Here is a 21,887-nt window from a genome sequence, read left to right on the forward strand (position 1 = left end):
TATTCTAATAAAATATATTAATGAAAAAGATATTTTAAATATTAATAGATGAAGTTAAAGGTTGAAGTGAGGATGAATGATTGTAGACATAGAATTAATTAGATATTAGTGATTTGGTGAAGTAGTGATTGTGCAGTGTATTATTGTGGCCAGTGATGCCAAAATTTTCTTCATAATTGTTTGTTTTGTCCGCTAATAACAGACAAGGATTTGGATTTGTAAGTTCGTCTAGTCCTAAACAGTTTCATCTTCAATCATTTCTAAACCCTCAGCATGTACTTCTACTCAAACTTCAAATTCATTTCTTAACTGGATAACACCATCAAATCATATATTAATTTAACTAATATTTTTATTTCATAAACTACCATCAATTATATTTATTTACCATAGTATAAAAAAATTAAGCATTAAAATATTTTTAAATAAAAATATTAAAGAAGACCAAATATATTATTAATTACTGATTTAATCCCCTAATTTATTGGTTTAGTTCATTTTGGTCCTCTTATTATTTTTTGGTTAAATGTGGTCCTCTAATTCTTTAAAAAAAATGTTCAATTTGGTTTTCTACATTAAGTTGACGTTAACACAGTGTCTATACATGCTACATATCATTTTGTGAAATTTTCAAATTTTTTTAATTACAAAAAAAAAAAATAAACTGCCAGGTGTCGCCATGTGTTCATTCGAGAAATTTTTATTTTTCTTAATTTTTTTTAGGGAAAAATACGTTTTTGGTCCCTGAAGTTTCACCAAAAATTGCAAATGGTCCCTCACCGAAACTTTCTCACCGTATGGTCCTCATAGTTTTGAAATGAGTGTTATTGGTCCTTCTGTTAGGACGGCGTTACAAAAAATGGTGAGTGGCAAACGGCGTTCCACCTCAGCATGTCAGATGTTGACACGTCTTCACATAAATTGTTGACACGTGTCATTAATTTTTTTTTTATGTCTCTGATATATCAAAACGCACGTTTAACTTGAATTTTTAACCTACATTTCGTTGCCCTTGTTTTACCTCCCTACTTGAATTGGAAGACCAGCACCGAAAAAGAGAATGACGACAACCAGCGTGCGACAGGACCCAAATCGTAATTGATTAACCGTGAAGTGGAATAGAGATTCGAAGTTGCAGTGGAAGTGAAAGGTGGGATTAGGGTTTGTATATTTGTTGTTTAAGCTTTCCCAATATGAGGAGGAGTTATGGATCCAAGTGTTCGACGACTTCATCTTCATCTTCTCAAATTTGAAGTTCTGGATTTGTGCCAAGAATTTGCGGATGTGGGGAAACTTTGTTGCTTTTGAAAGCCACTACCCAAAAGAACAATGGGAGATTTTTTTGGAGATGTAAAAACTGGGCGGTATGTAACAAAGTCATTTTGAGTGTTTAGGGTTTTGATTTGGGATAAATATTTTTGTTGAATTGATTTTTTTTTCACTTCAGAATGACAGAAATTGTAGGTTCTTCCAATGGGCTGATGAAGTTGAACCTGAAAAGGAAGTACCAATAGAGAAAAACGAGGAGGACAATGTTTGTGTTAATGAAAGAATGCTTGTGGATGTGTTGCAGAAGAATGCTAAGTTGAAGAAGAAGTTGATCGAAGGGAGAAAAATGGGTCAATTGAAGATGTGTGCATTCCTTGTATCATGGGCATTCACTGTTATGTTTTGTGTTTTTTTTTTTGTGATGAAGATCAACTGTAACGGGTAGTGTTTTTTTTGTCATTTGTTGTTAAATTAAGATGTCTTAAGGCATTGTGATATAACTTGAAATTGTTAGTAGCCCTTTATTAGTCGTTCTTTTTAGTCCCTACGCTGTTATGAACCTGTGTGTTATTTGAACCTGTGGGATAAATCTCATGTATAGAGATTAATACATGAAAACGCTTACAGAATTAATTAACTAGATTTTTTTGCAATTCGAAACAACATCAGTAGTCATAAAAATAAAGATATTACAAAACAAGTCATTTAGTCATAAAGGTAACAAGTGGTCCAAACAACTTGACCATATTTGTCTGATAAAGTGCACACAAAAGCTGATTCATAGCTGGCTATAACTTAATAATACTTGGCCCAAAACACAGCTTCCAAAAATTACAATTAAAAATAACCATCCACTGTCGTTGAAACAACAAAAGCACACACTTCTGAATGTTCGTCACATGCGCTGTCAACTTGGGTTGCTAGAACTTGCTTGGGAGCCTAAAACCACAGTGGCTGCCACTCCTTTATTAGGCCTTCGTCCTTCCGTTCTAGTTGGTGGTTGTGAGGTGCTCCATGTGGTAGATCTGAACTTGTTGCTTCGTCTTGCTCCATATGCACTAGGGGTACATTCACTTCCAGCAATGCTCTTCTTTTGATGTCCTTTCCCCTGTATGTAAGATGCATGAATGAAGTTAAATGTTTGTAATTTAACTCTAAATGTTTATAAATTATGGTGCAGAGATTACCTTCTGTTTTTTTGTAGTTCTACAACCTCTGAATTGTGGTCGTATTGGTTACACTTATTGCACTTCATCTTCACTGGTTTTTTCCCTGCTTTAGAGTGACTAACATTTTCATCAGCCTCTCTTCTTCTTAGTTTCTTGGGCCTCCTTGGAGGAGCCTTGTATGTAGGAGGAAGTAGTGGAGTTGCATTTGTCTTTGGCCATAATTGTTGCCCATTAATAGGTGAAATATGAGGCCCATAACAAGCTTCATATGCCTCTCTTTTATAAAATCGATGGACATAGTCTTCAGGCTGTTCTAACTTGTAGTTAATAGCGGCAATGACATGTCTACATGGAATGCCTACTAAGTCCCAAAAATAACAAGAACACCTACGATTTGTAAGATCAACAACAAACTTCTCCATAGTAAATCCTTGAGTAACTTCAAAAATTGCATCACCACTCCAAACAACAATCCAATTGCCACTCTTCTCCACTTCCCTATCTAGCCTTTTACTTGGTTTAGGCATAACAGCTCCAGGATATGCAGCAAACTTTTCTCTTAAAGTAGCAAATCTAGTCATCAAGTATGATCTAATCCCCATCCCCTTTTACAATGTCCATGGCAATTTGTTTTCCTTTCATAGCCCTCCACCTACTAATCCCAACACTGTAAGTCTTCTTTATGTCATCTATAATTTCATTTGCAGTCATCTTGCCCACGTTTCTGTACTTGCCAGAAACAACTTTTGAAACCCAATCTTTGTTCGCATTCCTATTCACAAATACCCTCCCACAACTATGTGAATCAACCAATGTTTTGACCCGAAATGTGTGGTTGCCTCCAACTTTACTACCCAGAATCAAAAAACCACATTTCTTCTTACAAATAGCCCTAACTCTAACATCATCATTTTTAAGAAATATTACCTCTCTCCCATTCAACACAGAATACTCCTTCAAAGCTTGTTTAAACTCTTTAAGGGAACAAAACTCCATTCCCAGGTAGAATTTGAAATCTCTTCCCACGTCATCAGCTTTGAACATCGGGTACTTATGCACTTCCTCCCCTTCACAGTCCACATCGCTTTGTAATTCATCTGTGCTATATGTTGCATCCATGTCATGATTTCCACCAAATTGGGGTGTTTCAAAACCACCAACACTTGCATTAGCTGAACGCTTCCTTTTTCTCCTACTCTTTCTCATATTGGACCACCTTTGAAGAACATCTCTTATGTTCCTGCGTGGTGTATCACTGCATCCAAATCCATCATCACTGTCTCTATGAAGTTCTTCTTCACTTTCATCCAACACTTCATACCCATTTTCAACTGCACTTTCATCACCACTTTGCACATCCACATCTGCAGCTACATTTGCCTTATGCACAGCAGCAGCCACATTTGCATCATGCACAGCAGCAACAGCCACATTTCCATCATCCACAACAGTAGCAGTCATATTTACATCTTCCACAGCAGCAACATTTGACTCATGCACAGCAGCAGCCACATTTGCATCATGCACAGCAGCAACAGCCACATTTCCATAATCCACAGCAGCAACATTTGACTCAGCCTGTCCGTCAGCATCAATAGCAGCTCCACCATGCCCACCATGATCATTAACAGCAGCAGCTTCATCCTGACCACCATTATCATCAACAATAGCAACTTCATCCTGAACACCATTATCATTAAGAGCACCATCTCCATCCTCACCACCAGCACCCTCAGTACCACTCTGTGTCCATTCAATAAACTTAATTGGCTCAGCGGTACTAACAACATGTTCTACGAAAATCTGGACCTCTTCTTTTCTGTTTTCAGCATAGCTAGACAATTCCAATGCATCTTTATCTGTTACCAGAGGCTTCAAATCTTTGTCCATCCTACCTCTTTTAGGCTTCCACCACAATTTCACCATTCCGTCATATTTAAATTCATCCTTTAAGATGGACAGTGCATCGAAAGATGACCACCTATCAACATCCAGGCCATGGACCACATGTTCTTCCCCTCCCTTGTATCTCAGAAACCTTCCTTTAAAGGCCTCGAATTTCCCTATGTGGTAAAACACAATCGAAAAACCCATCTCTGAAAAATGAAAGAAATAGAAACCCTAAATGCATGAAAATAAACAGAAATGGCAACCAACACAAACCATAGCTAAATCAGAATACAACAACGTTCATGAATAAAACAACATCGCTCAAATGAATAAACCCATACCTTCGACTTCGTCTTCACCACGGGATACAGGACGAAATGCCCTTCAACAACAAGCTTTCCCACTTCGACTCAAGAACCACGCGAAACCCCCTTTCTCTACAACCTAGAACCAATTTCTCTCAAGCGCTATGAAGATTCTTCTCCCTCACGGTGGTCGTCACGATTGAAGTATGCAACAATGGTGGTGCTCCGGATTTTTACTTAGGTAAAGTGCTGCTCGTGTTTTACTTAGGTCAGAAACATTTGCCTTTCACCTTTACTTCACTCATTCAAGTTAAACGTGCATTTTGATATATCAGAGATTTTAAAATAAAAAATTAATGACACGCGTCAATAATTTATGTGAAGACGTGTCAACATCTGACATGCTGAGGTGGAACGCTGTTTGCCACTCACCATTTTTTGTAACGCCGTCCTAACAAAAGGACCAATAACACTCATTTCAAAACTATGAGGACCATACGGTGAGAAAGTTTCGGTGAGGGACCATTTGCAATTTTTGGTGAAACTTCATGGACCAAAAACGTATTTTTCCCTTTTTTTAATTTTTATTAAAAAAAACTGCCACGTGATAAGTCTTGATTGTATCACGTGTCAGGCTAACTGTGATTGTTTTCAATTTAGTCGCTCTATTTAAAATTTTGATTCAATTTAGACTCTCTATTCTTTAAAATAATTCAATTTTATCCACTCAATTTGAGAACAAATTAATAATTAGGCTTAATTGCAACTGATATATTCATGTTAAAATAATTTCTTATCATCTATACATCAAATCACTTCCTAAATACTTATCTTATTTTATTTCTTACATCTAAGAGGAAAGTAGATAATTTGACATACCATTGTCTGTTGGCCTGTTGAAGACCATATAATGATTTTTGCAAAAGGCAAACCTATGCTTTTGAGGAGGATAGTCTATGAGGTGTTTCCATGTAGATAGTTTCCTCTAAATCTTCGTGAAGGAATGCATTGTTCACGTCTATTTGTGAGTTTCCAACTTTTAGAGGCTGCAACTACAAGGATAAGACATATGGTAGAAAGTTTAGCCACTAGAGCATATGTGTCATGGAAATATATGCCTTCGAGTTGTGTAAAGCCTTTTGCGACTAGGCATGCTTTGTGTCACTCAACGGTTCCATCTGCTTTATATTTTACTTTGTAAACCCATTAACAACCCACTATGTTGCAACCTGGTGGGAGATTTGTAAGTGTCCATGTTCTGTTATGTTCCAAGGCTGTGAGTTTTGCTTTATTAGTGTAGAGCCATCAAGAAGAGACTTAACCTCTATACCAAGAAAGTAATCCAATTTACCCAATTGTTTAAGAGAAAAGTTAGAATGAAGTTGAGATATAAAGCGTTGAACCAGAGAAACTGAGTTACCAGTAATTATGATATCGTCCTCATATATTAAAACATACACATTATTCTTGTTATCCTTGTAAATGAACAAAGAAGGATCACACTTGCTATCAACAAAACCAAGCTGTAGTAGAATCTGTTTTAGATGCTAAAACCATTGCCTAGGGGCTTGCTTAAGACCATATATGGCTTTATTAAGTCTGCAAACCAAATATTTATCACCATTGTCAAACCCTGGAGGTTGTTGCATATATATAGTTTCTTAAAGAGAACCATTTAGGAATGCATTATTAACATCGAGCTGAAACAAATCCCACTTGTTAGTAACAACAAGAATAAGAATCAATCGAATGGTAACATGTTTTATGATGAAAGAATGTCTCAATAAAATCACAACCCGCAACTTGATAGAATCATTTAGCCACTAAGCGGACTTTGTACCTGTTCACAAAACCATCAACATTTTCTTTTATTCAAAAAACCCACTTACAACCCACTAGTTGTCTATCATGCGGAAGAGCAACTAACTCCCAAGTATTATTATCAATAAGAGCTTGAAACTCTTGTTTCATAGCAGCAAACCACTCATGATCAACAAAGGCATGTTTCACACTGTTGGGTTCACAGGTTGTTAAAAAAAAAGAAGGGTGAACTTTGGGTTTAAGAACTCTAGCTTTACACCTGGTCTGCATAGGATCTATATTTTCTAGAGAGGAATGAGGAGGAGAAGAATGACTCACACAACCTAGAGACTGACCAGAAACAGGAGCAGTAACAACTGGCTCATGAGGAATAACAACATAAATAGTATTGGTGGGTGGAGAAAACTAACTTGTTACACCTGGAGTAGAAGGAGAAGACGAAACAATGGGAATATTGGCTCTGGGAAAAGTATCCACAATGGAAGAAACAACAGATTTATTACTAGTGGTGGGAAATAAGTCATGAAAAGGATACTTCAACTCATTAAAGACAACATCCTTGGAAATATACCACTAGGTGACAAACACTTATAACCCTTATAAGAAGGACAATAGCCTAAAAATATACATTCATGAGACCTGAATTCCAACTTGTGTTTGTTATAGAGACGTAGAAAGGGATAACAAGAGCAATCAAAGTTTCTTAGGAAGGCATAATCAGGAGATTTGTGAAACAAGACAGTGTAAGGAACTTGAAACTGTAAGGAGGATGTGGGCAACCTGTTGATTAAGTAAACAAAGGTTTGAAGGGCAAAGTTCCAAAACTTGATTGGAATAGAGGCTTGCTTAATAAGAGTCATTCCCAACTCAACAATATGTCTATGCTTCCTCTCAACAACACCATTTTGATGATGTGTATGAGGACAAATAATCTTATGAACAATACCATAAGTTTTACCGTATGAAGACAAAGGTCTGAATTCACCCCCCCCCCAATCTGTTTGAATGCTCTTTAATTTGGTATTAAAATGCAGTTCATCCATGGCCTTAAATTGTTGAAAAATAATGAAGGTTTCAGACTTATTTTTCAGAAAATAAATCCAAGTGAACTTAGAGAAAGCATCAATAAAGTTTATGTAATAAGAGAAACCATTTGTTGACACAACATTGGAAGGACCCCATAGATCACTATAGACAAGTTCAAGCGGAACAAAATAAACAATTTGAGATGAGGAAGAGGGTAAACAATGTGATTTTCCAACACAATAAGTTGCACAAAACTCAAACAAATTTTTATTTGATATGGGAATATTACAATGATTCAGAACAATTTTGAGTACATTTGAATTGGGATGACCCAATCTAAGGTGCCACAAAGTTTGAGAACTAGGAGCAACATGCTCAGATGGCTCGAAATTTTGAATAAAAAACCTTGGACCAATACTTTTATTGGTAGTAATACTTGGAGACATAACAAAGATTGAGAAGGATCGTTGAGCAACAAATTAAAAAGTCAGTAACGGTGGAAAGACTTAGAGACCATCAGGACCCAAGGAGCCATGAAGCAAGATCTCATTTGTGGCTTGTGATTTAACAACACAACAATTAGGATGAAATTCAAAGAAGACATGATTATCTTTGCAAAATTGACTGACACTAATTAAATTCTTGGTAACAGACGAAACAAGCAACAGTCTATTAAGAGCTAAAGGAAAACTGGGATTCAAAGGCGAACAAATTTTTATGAAACCTGACGACTGAACAGGGAGCCCTTGGCCATTGTCTATGTAAATCTGGTTTGGACCTTCAAAGGACTGCAGTTGTTGAATATTTTGAGACTCTCCAGTAACATGAAACGAAACACCAGAGTTAGGAATCCACGTAGTAAGGTGTGGATCCTGATTTTCAGAGTTAAGGAGCATGGCACTTGGAACAACATTTTTGGTCTGTGACACATTCTATCGAACATCTGACGTGCTTGAAGAATTACAGAACACAGGCTCTTAAAGGCTTAACGTTGACTTAGGTTGATAATCAGAATCAAACCGATAATGACACACAGCTACAATATGGCCAAATTTCAAGCAAACTTGGCATTGAAAGTTTGCATAACGACCATAAGTGTCGCGACTAAACCACCACCTCCATAATTATAGGCAATGGTTATTTGATCAAAATTTCCAGACCAATTAGAATTGCCAGTATAGCCAGAAGCACCTCTATTAACAGAGTATGTGTTATTGAAATGTTGGACCTGAGAACGAAAACTGTTTGGAGAATTGTAACTGGATTCTTCTTGAGCAACATTAATCGAATGAGATTTGAGTAACTTCTTTCGAAACTTTTATGAACGGAACTCATGCATGAGCAATGCCTCAACCTCATGAATCGGAAGAGGATCAAATTTGCTTTCGATAATAGATATAACCGGTCCATAATCTTCTGGTAAACCTTCGAGAATAGCATCTAGATGTTCGTGAGGCGAAACATGATCATCGCAAGTGCTGAGAGCATCAACTAGACACTTAATGTGAAGAAGAAACTTAGACATTGATTTTTGCTCAAGCGTCGTGGTGCGAAGCTCTGTTCGTAACTGTCTGGCTTTCGCACGTGTCTGTTTTTGAAAATAGTTATGAAGTTGTTCCCAAACTTCATACGAATGTACACAATTGATCAATCAAGACAAGATCGAAGAAGAAAGCGTCGGTTGAAGCCACAATAGAAGGACTTGGTCTTGTTGTTCCCAAGTAGAGTACGTTGGATTCTCACTACTTGCTTCACGATCATCTTTAGTAAGAAACCGCACAGGAATAACAGGATTCACAACAAATCTTTGCAGTTTGTGCGCTTTGATCACCGGTTCAACTTGCTGCCTCCATAAAAGAAAGTTGGACTCACTCAACTTCTCAAAGATAGTATGAAAAGAAGAAATGGAGGAGGTTGAGAAAGTAGGATGTGACGACTCCATTAATGGAGATTTCGGGCTCGTGATACCATAACAGAAAAGAGTAAGAACAGAAAAGGATAAGCACTCTCAAAATAGGAAAACTGAATATATTGAATAAATGTTACTTGACTTTTACAATAGAGTAATAACACGTATTTATACACAACAATACTAACAGATTAACAACAAATTGACAAATGTATACCAACTAAGCATAACAGAATGATAACTATTTAAAGAGTAACAACTGGCTCTACACTAATATGCTTCCATGGCTTTTTACCAATCGGGATATTTGACAACTTCGTTGTAGTTTTTTGGTTCCACACTACTATTGATATTCATGGTCATACCCTGAAAAGAAGGAGACAAACGAGATAGAGAAAGAAAGGATTGTATAGGATACTTAGTCTTCTTATTAACATTAACGTTATTCACATAGTAATCCTGAAGATATCAAGGCAACTTGATGACTTTCGAGGATTTTCTTACATTATCAGTGTTGACATTCTGATCCTATGTTATATTATTCATGTCGATATCCTGATCTTGTGTATCATTATTGCATGAAGTATTAATAACACTATCAGAATTGTCATCACGCGTGAAAGAATTTTCACAAGTAAAATCATAGTTTAAGTCATTTTGGTGACTGTGATGAATAGGTAGACATATTTGTTCAACAACATTATCATTTAAATTGTGGTAGCTAGGAAAGACATCTCCATTAAAAGTAACATTACGGGAAATTCTCACCTCATGCACTTTTGAATAAAAAACAACGTACCCTTTTATGGTGTGTTTGAAACCAAGAAATATAGTAGCATTGGCACGAGGATCAAATTTTTTCCTCCTAGTAGATAAGGTTTGAGCACAACAGAGACAACAAAAAACCTTGATGGATCTAAGATCATACATTTTATTATATAATTTCTCATAAGGAGTAGAATTCTTGAGAAGAGGCATGTGAATACGGTTTATCAGAAAAGCTACATGTAATAAAGCATAGGACCAAAATTGTTTTTATAGTTTAGTTTGAAAAAGCAAAGTCCTAGTGACATTTAACAAGTGTTGGTGCTTCCTTTCAACAATTCCGTTTTGTTCAGGTCGTTTAATATGGGAAAAAGAATATAGATGAGTCAACCTGAGCCAAAGAATCGAGACAAGTTAGCTCTAGCCAAAAGATCGAGTCATGTTGGGTTGAGTCAGCCTATACCAAAGATCGAGCTGAGTCGACCTAGGTGAAAGGTAGCGAAAAGTTGGCTCAGCTTGAAGAAAGAAGATGTGTCGATTCGAGTCGAAGGTTGAGACAAGTCGGCCTAGGCCGAAGGTCTAAACAAGTAGGTTCAAATCGATGGTTAAGGCAAGTCGGCTCAGGTCAAAAGGTAGAGTCAAGTTATCTTGGGGCCAGGATCATGCCAAGTCCGTTTGAGATGAAATTCGAGCCATGTCGGTTCGAACTGAAGGTTGAGTAGAGTCATGTCGACCTAAAGGGTCGAGAAGAGTTAACCTAAACCAATAGTTGAGTAGGAGGGTCTAGTAGAGTCGGCCCTAAACAAAGGGTCAAACAGTGTATGCCTGATGTCGAACGTTCGAGCTGAGTCGACACAAATCGAGTAACCGAGTTGAGTTGGCCGAGCATGAATGTCAAAACGGAGTCGACCCAATGTGAAGGTCAAGACAAGTCGTTCAGGATAAAAGTCAAAATTAGTCTTGGATCGAAGTTTAAGACAAGTTTTTTATAAAACATATTTAAAAGGTTAATTAAAATCTTCTAGTGTAGCCAAACCTAGTTTGGTCCTGACCCTAACCCAGTTTAAGAGAGGACTTTGAGAATTGAGACTTTTTCATCCTGGTCATTTGGTGGGTCAATAAAAATGAACTTATTTAGAAGTATATTAGAATTTAGACATGAATCATGGATAAATTTACACCTCTACCTAGACTTTTACTAACACAATACATAAAAGTAGAAACTAGTTTTCCTGGAATCTATAACCATTATTTGAATCGAATAAAATGGTTCAAAAATCAGTAGAACAAATTCAACAGTTATGCATGAGAACTCTAGCTTTGGATGTGATCCAATTACAAAAGACATTGACAAGTAGTTATAATGTAAGAGAAAATACTTGAAGGTAAACCTTGTCCATAATCTTTTAAATAAATTATTGGTTTAGCATAAATTTATTTGCATTATATTAACAATAAATTATATTTTGTTTTGCTAATCCCACCCCGCTCACAACAAACTTTAAAAAAAAAGTTTGGTTGATTATGATATAAGGATTTGAATATTGTTGACAGGGATGAAATTGCTAATTGGAACGACTACACTGCAGCAGACATCGATGACTCTTAGCAACAATTTTTGTGGAAGAAACTACAAATTTAGGAATGGAAAACTTTTTATATGATGCTAACGGTTATACATTCATACTACCATATAACTATGAACTATTCTACTAGCCAACATCACCTGATCAATCTGGTTAACCTTGCTTGACCCTTTGTTTCCTTAAAACAATCATATTTAGACAGGAAATGAGGAAGCACATATTGACAGAAAATCATATTTACAAACATGAAACAACATCAGATAACTATGTCCATGATACACTCTAATGCATACAACACTTCCATAACCATTCACACTCCAATTATTCATACAATCACACCTGACAGCTTCATAATAGCATCCTCAAAAGGAGACCTAGACCACCAATATGAATCACAAAGCAGAAACTAGAATTGCTTGTCATAATTCCGCACTCCATCAACATGTAAAACAAAGTAACCTTTACCACAAAATGCTATATATCCAAACAAAGGGCCCCAGCAACTCATGATGAAACACTACCCTCACTCTGCCAAACATCAGGAAACTTTCTTGTTACTTTAGAGTATATGCCAGCATGATATGCGTGCAACCTTGAAAGAGAGGACAAAAGCACGAACCCAAGAATGAAAAGAGAGGGTGGAGAGTGGGACCCCAGTTGCCTAATGCGCATGCATTCAATCACCAAGAGAGTGCAACACTTGAGAGAAAAAAAAAAAAGTGTCCTCATTTACAGCAAAGCCCCCCACTACCATCTCCATCACTTCAACCTGTGATCTTTAATCCTCCAAAAAAAGCTACAGGATAATCATGTTGGTCAACAAATTGAAACCCCATATCCTGCATCCTTTTCCAACCCAAGTGCCAAAGTGCAATACTATCTATTTCAACATCAGTACCTTTATTTCCCAACCATATATCTGCACCTCCTCAAGAAAGAGGATTAAACAAGACAAAATGCAAACATTCTAAGATAAACATATCAACCAACAAAGCTAAGAATTCAAAGAACTACATCTTTTCACCATGGATGTGTCCTTCAACCAACATACTATAACCTTAGTGGCTGTGATTGACTCACTGATTGACTGTGAGTACTACTTAGTGATGTTCTACCCCAGGAGAACCAGTTTGGGACATCAAAACTTTCAAGTACTCAATAGTTCCATCAATGACTAACATTGGCTCCTTTCCTTTTGCACCAGGAATTAAATTCTCCAGAACTCTCAAAGATTCTCGGATCTTATCCTTTTTTAATTTGATATCACACACCCCTGAATCATCTACTTTAGTTTTATCAACAGAATATGTCCAGCCACTAGAGTTCTTTGATTCAGCATCACTAATATTATCACAGGTTTCATTTGGTTGTACCAAAGTAGTTTTTTCCACACGTGGGGATGATCTATTGTCGCCACCATCAATTAACTTCATCCTTTTCTTAGGCCAATAAGAGCTGGCAACCTCCTCCTTCAAGTCTTCACATTGTTCTTGTATCGTATAAGTCCTTCTAGTTGCCAAAGGAGAACGATCTGTACTTGTTACCTCATCACAATCATCCTCATCATATTCACTGCTGTCATCATCGGAATAAAGCAATGCATTTATTTCTTCCGTATCTTCATGCTTTTCACTTTCTTCAATAACTGCATTATCCTCAACAGACTCTTCCAGTATACCATAACTGGCAAGATGCTTTTGACCCATAATTCTAGTCTGTTCCTCCCCATTTACATCATAACTTTGAGCAAATTTCTTAGCAGTGACAGTTGGACTCTGGACAAGAGGAGGGACAGGCCCATAAAACAACCTTGTCTTATTATCAGAGCGGTCAAAGATAAGTAACCTCTTCTGCAAAGAAGGATTTGCATTTTGTAAAGCTCCTCCAAGATGCATTTCTTTCAGACTTGTGTCTGCATTGTGATGATACTTAAGGTATCCTTGCATTTCATTTGTTAGTTCAGTCTTGAGACTTCGAATAGAAGGAGCTGCAAGCCCATGAGGTAAGATGGAAGTGCTTGAGTTCAGATATGTTGGGAGACCGAGTGAGCCGGGCTTAGGCAGCATGCTTAAGTAATTCAAAGAAGGTGATTGCCAAGCCACATGGTGTGAGCAAGGCAAGGAGCTGTCAGCCTTAACCATCTAACAAAACAAATGACCTACAGAACAATAGAACATATCAGCCAATGTTAAATATGAAACACTTTCGGTTGAAAAGATGAAAAAACCACATTGGAAAAAAGTACCAGTAGATGCTATGGTGCTCTTGTAAGAGATCTTTTCTTACTTGCTGATTTTCTAAGGAACAAAAGGGGAAAAAGGGAAACTACAAACTCCAGCTTAAAGAGAAACAATTATGACTTAATCTACGTGACAGGCTTAAGCAAATGACGGAAGTACTCAGCCTGCAAAAGAATCAGAAGATAGCATATGTCACTCATTGAGCTCATATTCATAAATTTAAAAACGGATCAGAGAGGCTTTTTAATATTCAATGGTCATAATGTTCATTTCTTATGCTGACACATAAGGAAATTTCCATCCAACAAGCTTCGTAACCAAGGATATCGTTAAAAAATATCGCAAATGGCAAACGCCAATCAGAAATATGTACTAACCTGACAAAAATGCAAAGGTTGAAAGCATGCTATCACTCTAACAATAATTGTTGCTTCACCATTAATGCCATACTCATGTTTTAATGCTCGGAATCTTGTTTGGCTCGCTGCTTGGTACACCATAACTTCTTTTGTTTCTCACCACAATACTCAATCAATCTAATGTTATTGTACACAAAGAAGAAAAGTCTAATAGAATATCACAATGAAGATACCCCAATCTAAACACAATCAGAATCAGCTAAACTTTAGAATAACAAGAGATGAGAACATACTGAAAATACAAAACACGGAATGTTCCTTCACTTCCTATCTTTTAGCCTATTCTATACTTATCAGAAGAAACGATCAAACAATTAGCTTCCATGGCAGTAGCTAAGCACAGAGATTTTTGGGAATGATGATCTACAGAATAACTTTACAATATAAGTTCAACTGTATAACTTGGCGGAACACATCAACAGAAAGACCCAACCAACGCATGCTGATTTTTCCTGTGTGGCTTTAGATATAAAGAATTACTTAGACCTTCAGGCTGATATTATGCACTCAAAGAAACCAATATCCCTGAAACAAAATGATATCATAGAATAAACATCATAATTTCATTTTATCCAAAACATCACAACTTTTTTTTTTTTAATAAACCAAATAGCCTAATATTACAGTCAAGCCTTAAAAGAGAAAACATCAACAAATAACCACCATGGCCATGGCCAGAGACATTATACAATCTAACTTAACCGTTCATTCATTCAAAATAAACCTGTATGAACCTCATCCTTCTGTTAATTTTCTTGTTCAAATGGAAACATCCATAATAAGAAAACAGAAACAGAAATTGAACATATTCACTACAGGCTGACTTGTTCTCAAGTAACAGACGAGGACATGAAATACACTTAGCCTATTTGCAAAATCTGTCAACCATAAAGGTTTCTTCAACATAAAGGAGAATAAAAAATAGCAAAATAAATACTACAATCCTCAAATTTCTCAAAAGCAGAAGCCTGTCAGTTAAACAGAGTATGATCCAATAAGAATAGACACACAGATACTCTTACAAGACTTGACTCCGAAACCAAACTTCATCAAGGAGATCCTAATTCAACCAAAGGCTTCAGCTTTTTACTCCCCACCCCTTACCCACTAACCATAGCAAATAATTCAAAAAACCCACAAAGAAAAATTAAGAAGTAATCAATGTTTGAAATACTTACAGATGGATTGGAAGGAAAGGGTGTTTTGAATTGAACAGAGTGAAAGATATAAGAGAGAAGAGAAAAAGGGGTGATTGAGAATGAATAGGGAAGAGCAAGGAAGGAAGCATTCACTACAACAAGAAAATGTCCAAAGAGATACTGCTGAATGTGGAAGCCACTGCTATATAGACATCTAAACGTGGCTTTAGACTTAATTTCTTGGCAGTTGCTCATCAGAGTCGTTAAACTAACAGTGAATTTTTTATCAATAAATATTATTAATGTATTTTTTTATCATAATTTATATATTATTTTGATTTAAAAATGAAGGCATTGATTAATAAAGCTTCTTTTTTTTTTTTTTTTGAAAAGGATACCCATGAAGAGCCTTTAAAAATACGTATGTATTATAGGGCAATACCAAAAAAGGAGACATTCTTATAATGAGTTTTTAAACATAAAATAGGTTATTTTTTAGCAACAAATTACCTATATAATATTGTCTGTACCTATTTAGATTTGAAATGGAGAACAACTTTGGATCTCTCGTGAATTTCTTTGAAGAACTTTGGATCTCTCAAAGGTAATATTAGAATATGTTGGTGTAGCTACAGAGTAACTTTACTGAAATTTGGTAAGAATAATAAATTATGTATCAGTGTATTTTACTAATTTATAATTTAATTTAATCAAAATGAAATTTTTGATAAACATTTCAAAATAGTTTGTTTTATTAACTTTTAATTTATAAATTATAAACTATTTTAATTGGTTTATAACTTATGACTTATAACTTTTTATAAATAGTAAAATTATAAGAAATAAATTCAATATAACAATAATTTAAATTTATAAGAAATAATTTTTGTTTAGATAGTTATAGATAATTTGACAATAATTTGGTTCTTGACCTTGTGAGTTGAAGCAAATTAAGTTATGATAGTTGAAAAGAATAGTTAGGTTGAAAAGATTAGTGATAATAAGAAGCATAAGCATGCTTACAACACGGTTGAATAGATATGATTAGAATGGCAATGACGACAATAGCATTGGTGAAGAGTTGATAAGAGACATAAACACTAATGAAATTATTAATCCATTGCTTACCACATTCCAACCTAATTTAATGGGTCCATTAGCCCCCACCAAAGTCACCACACTATATTGGATGAATCATTCAGGAGCATCACAATAAATACATAACTAAACAAATAAATAATAATAAATAAATAATTAATTAATTAATTAATTAATTAATTAATGTAGGACAAGAAAATTACACAAATGCAAAAACCATCAAGTGCAATCCAAATTTTTCCCACTAACAACAATAATCCAATCTAATATATTACACCCGTGCGTTTGATGAAAGCAAGAGAGACTCTCCAAATTTTAAAGAGGCCATCAATACCTCATTGTTTAAAGTAAAATTAAATTTTAAGCTTTTAACTTGTGATAATACAATGTCATTAAAAGAGTATTGAAGATTACACATTAAAATATAAATATGGTTAAAACAAAATACATACAAAGTAAAAAAAAAAAAAAAAACCAATTATTTAAATTTTTGAACACATATTAGTTATTATTAAAAGAAATATAGGAATTTTGTAGAATTGTATAAATGAAGTAGATGGTGGAGGAAATACGAAAAATCATATAATGAGGTCTAGTGTTTGGGTTACATGTACCCCGAAAGTGTGGTTAGATTTGGGAGAGTGGACGCTAGAATTAAGGGATTCCTTTCACTAAAGAACATCCTCGGAATTGATTGCTTTCTACTTTTTGTTCTTTTTAAACCCACAAAAAGCATTTAACAACCTTTTTCTCTGCAAATGGTGTGCCGTGAGCTTTATCACAACCATCAATGGAGCCAACATTCTTACACTATCATTCTTCTTCTCAAATCTCATGCCTCAACACAATTGTGTTTGTAATACTTTTCAGATTATTAATCTCATGTAAATTAAACTTTGAAAATCTAAACGCAATGTTGCTACTTGTAGAAAAAGATCATGATCTTAAATTGTGTTAAGCATATATAGATTTTGAAAAGATCATTGAAATTAGTTAAAAAATAACTTTTAAACATACGAATGGTGCTATATGGATTAAGTTATTTCAAATTTGGTTAAATAAGTTTTTTTTTTTTTTTTTTTTTTTTAAATGAGTTAAACTGGAACAAAACGACTTATATGGTCTAACTTCTAACCCATTAACCCATTGTGATTGCCGATTAGATCAATTTTTCACGACATCCACAACAATATAAAAAGCAGTTATATATTATCTTTATGTATTAATATAGCTAAATAAATATTTTATACATTTTAAAAATGTAGTTAAGTGTTTATGTTTAAATATCTAAGTGTTTATGATTTTTAGAACATCATTTGTCTGATGAGAAATAAAAATTGTCAAAAAAATTGAGTGGCTCGCGAAGGGAATGGTAACGGAAAGAGAAACAAGACTCTTTTGAATATTGTTTTTATTATTATCAAGATATATAATTAATTTTTAAAATAATTATAAAATATAAAATTAAAAAATACAATATGAATATAAAAAATATTTTTAAAATTATTATTTAAAATAAAAGAGATTTTTAAAATAACGGTTAAAGTTGAACTATTTATAAAATAATTAATTTTTAAAATAATAATTAAGGATAAAAATAAAATAACGGGTGAATTAAAAAAGAATATTTCCTCGTATATTGTTATAGATTAGCTAAAATATATGTGTTGTGTGTTCGTATTTTTTAATTTTTATAAAAGTTTAAATTAAAATAAATAACAAATATATAATTAATTTTTAAAATAATTGTTAAATAAAATTAGAAAATAAATTTTTAAAATAACCATTAAAATAAAAGAGGTGTTTAAAATAACCATTAAAATTAATCTATTTATAAAGTAATTAATTTTTAAAATAATAATTAAGAGTAAAACTAGTATAATAACAAAAATAATATCTTTTTATATATATGGTTATAAATTATTATTGTAGTTATATGATTAGTTTTTCGTTTATTTCGCCTTCCTCAAATATAATTTTTCATATACAAAATATTATGCAAACGTTAGCTACTTTGATTCTCAAATATTTTAACAAAAGTATAACTGTACATTAAATTATATTCGTTTTCTATGAAATGAAATTACATATACCCTTTTCTTATTCTATTATTCAAAATACATTTCAAATTTTATTTTCCAATTCATATTTTAAAGTTGATCTAAATTTTTAAATTAAGCATTTTATTGCCGTAGTGAAGAAATAAACATAAACATCTGATAAATTGGTCACGTCACTTCAATTTGTCCAACTCTCTTTTTTAAAAGAGAAGAAAAGACCTAATGTCCCCCTGATTTGAATCAAGAAAAATAATTAAGATAAACTATGGAAGGCATTGAAAAGAAATTGTGATCATTTAATAAATTAATGATTGTTATCCTTAATCATCATTACGTTGCCACATGTCTATTACCTTCTTTCACCATAAATTTTGGAGGTTTCCCGTTTGACAATTTCAAATCTACTAAATATGAATGATTAAGTTGAAAATTTGGCCATGGGAGGACAATTAGTCTCTCTAACTGATTTTACTCCACTAAGACTTCTACTTAAGAATTATATTTATTCTATAAAATAATAGAAAAAATAAAAAATGAAACATAAATAAGAAAAATGGATGAAAAAATTGCATAAACTATCCTTTACGTTAAATTTATCCGTTGTATTGATAATGAGATTTGAAACATCCCGGTTAGATTGAAAAATTAGTGTTTACTAGTCTTGTGAAAAAACCTCACATTGAGACGATTTAATTGTAAAAAATAATAGGTAATCAATTTTCGTTGTTTGTGTCTTTTCCTTCATTTGAAGTAGTTGATTAAGTGATTCTCACTTATTCTTCTTTAGCCGCTTATATGCTTCAAGAGACTCAATGAGTTTTTCAACCAATAGCGTTGACAGGTCCTTGGACTCATGTTAATTTTATACACCACATTCTCAAAGTCATTTGTCATCGACCTCAAGATCTTCTACACAACTCAGCTAGTGGGGCATCATTTACTGAGCTAGTTCACCATGTTTTCTACCTTAGTAATGTACTCGGAAACTCTTTCTATCTTTTTCAACCTCATGTTCTCTAACTCTCCCCACATATATTTCACTCGGTCATCCCCTTATGGGCTTTCTCCAATATATCTCACATTTCTTTTGAAGATTTGACACTTGCAATCTTTTCAAAGTCAGACTTATCAATAGTTTGATACAATATGTATAGGGCTTCTTGTCCTTCATACGTGTTGCTTTCAATGCATTTAACTAAGCATTCAAGCAATTCGTGGTGTTTGTGTTAGTGAGTAATGTGGTTACATATTTTAGGAGCAATTATGTTTTTGTTGAACAAAAATCCACCTTATTATTAGGAAACAGAGTATGATATGTAGTGTGATATGTGCATAGGTAGTTTTTCAGTTTTCTTATGTAAGGCTATAAATATTAGCCAATTATATGATTCAATGCACAGTGAATAAAACACGTTCTTTTTTCATTTTATCCTCTATATTCTCGAGAATCCAACATTGTTGTATCAAAGCTCCATCACGGGGCATGGTCCAAAGTAGAAGCCACAACCTTCTAAAGCATCACACATGGCATTGGAAAGTTTGTTTGTTCAGCCTGCTATACCAAAGTTTGATGCTCATGGAGAATTTTTTGCATTCAAAGGAGTATTAGGGCTGGTAAAAAAAGGCATTCCTACATCAACAGAAGGAACACCTCTTTCAAACGCATAGAGGAAACACATTAATGGTCTTCAATTAAAGGATTTGTAGGAAAATAACTATCTATTTCAAGCATTAGATTGTCTAGTCTTGGAGAAAATTCTTAACAAGGATACATAAAATGATATATGAGACTCTTTGAAACAAAGTATCACGATACTTCATGGGTCAAGCATGCCCAGTTACAAGCTCTCCACGGAGAATTTGAAATTCTCCAAATGAAGGAAGGAGAATTTGCCAATGATTATTTTGCTCAAACACTTACTATTTCCAACAAGATGAAAACCAATGGTGAAAACAAAGGTAATGTTGTAGTTGTTGAGAAAATCCTACGGTTCGTGACTCCCAAGTTTGATTATGTTCTGGATGCAACAATTACATATGCGGGAAAAAATGAATATTTTTCAACTCTTGATGAAAATTACAAAGATTCAGTCAAGTTGGGCAATAATTCTAATACGACTATAGCGGACAAAGGCAATGTTCTAATACACATAATGGCAACACTTATACTATTATTGACATCTTTTTTGTGCTAGATTTAAGGAACAACTTACTTAGTATTGGGCAATTACAAGAAAATGGTCTTGGTATTGTTTTTCAACATGGCAAGTGCAAAGTGTTGCATCTTAGTAATAGTATGGAAACCAGAATATCTTCCAATCACATGTTTCTTTTGCATGCAATCCCCCCACCTACCAAATCCACTTGTTTCCACACAGTTTTGAAGGATATAATGCATCTTTAGCATTGTAGATATGGACATTTGGATTTTCAGGTTCTAAACACATAGTATCAACAAGATATATGGTACATGGTTTGCTAACGACGAAAGCACCTATGAAAATATGCAAGGATTGTTTGGTTGGGAAACAATTGCAAGATTCGTTTCCAAAGAAAAGCACTTGGAGGGCTACACAAGTTCTGCAACTAATTCATGCAGATATTTGTGGACCAATCGCACCTACCTCTCACAGTAAAAAAAATGTATATGTTCACCTCCATTGATGATTTTAGTACGAAAACTTGGATTTATTTCTTGACTGAAAATCAAAAGCTCTTTCTATGTTTAAGAGTTTTAAAAGTCATGTTGAAAAAGAAGCTGACTCATTAATCAAATGTTTACGTACTGATCACGGGGAGAGTTTACCTCTCAGGCCTTCACCAATTTTTGCTCTAATAATGGTATTCGTAAGCAACTAATAGTTGCATACACTCCATAATAGAATAGAATTGTAGAACGTAAGAACAAAACCATTACTAACATGGTTCAAAGCATGTTCTTAGAGAAGAAGGTGGCCAAAAATTTTTACGTTGAAGCTGCCACCTTGTCTGTTCACATTTTGAATCAGATCCCACATTAGTTGTGAGAAATAAAATATTGGAAGAAATAAAACACTAGTATTATCCTTTGTAAGTTTAACACTAGGAACAATTGTGTGGAATGCAAAGGTAGGCTGATATTGTAATTCATTGTGATAGTAGCTTTGTTATTAAATTGTCAAAAAATACAATAATGCATAGGCGTTATAAAC

At 34.3% G+C, this 21,887-nt stretch overlaps 1 protein-coding gene across 1 annotated transcript; it reads right to left on the bottom strand.

Annotated features, from left to right (window-relative positions):
• Window positions 1-11,791: 11,791 nt before the first annotated feature.
• Window positions 11,792-15,775, bottom strand: LOC114177749 (transcription factor bHLH143-like). Its single transcript, XM_028063256.1, has 4 exons — window positions 15,578-15,775; window positions 14,358-14,924; window positions 13,986-14,144; window positions 11,792-13,898 (listed from the first exon to the last, which is right to left on the bottom strand). Exon 4 carries the CDS (start codon window positions 13,879-13,881, stop codon window positions 12,841-12,843), a length of 1,041 nt encoding a protein of 346 aa, XP_027919057.1. The 5' UTR covers window positions 13,882-13,898; window positions 13,986-14,144; window positions 14,358-14,924; window positions 15,578-15,775; the 3' UTR covers window positions 11,792-12,840.
• Between the last annotated feature and the right edge of the window lie 6,112 nt (window positions 15,776-21,887).

Source organism: Vigna unguiculata, chromosome 3 (assembly GCF_004118075.2).
Source record: "Vigna unguiculata cultivar IT97K-499-35 chromosome 3, ASM411807v1, whole genome shotgun sequence".
Classification (NCBI taxonomy): Eukaryota; Viridiplantae; Streptophyta; class Magnoliopsida; order Fabales; family Fabaceae; genus Vigna; species Vigna unguiculata.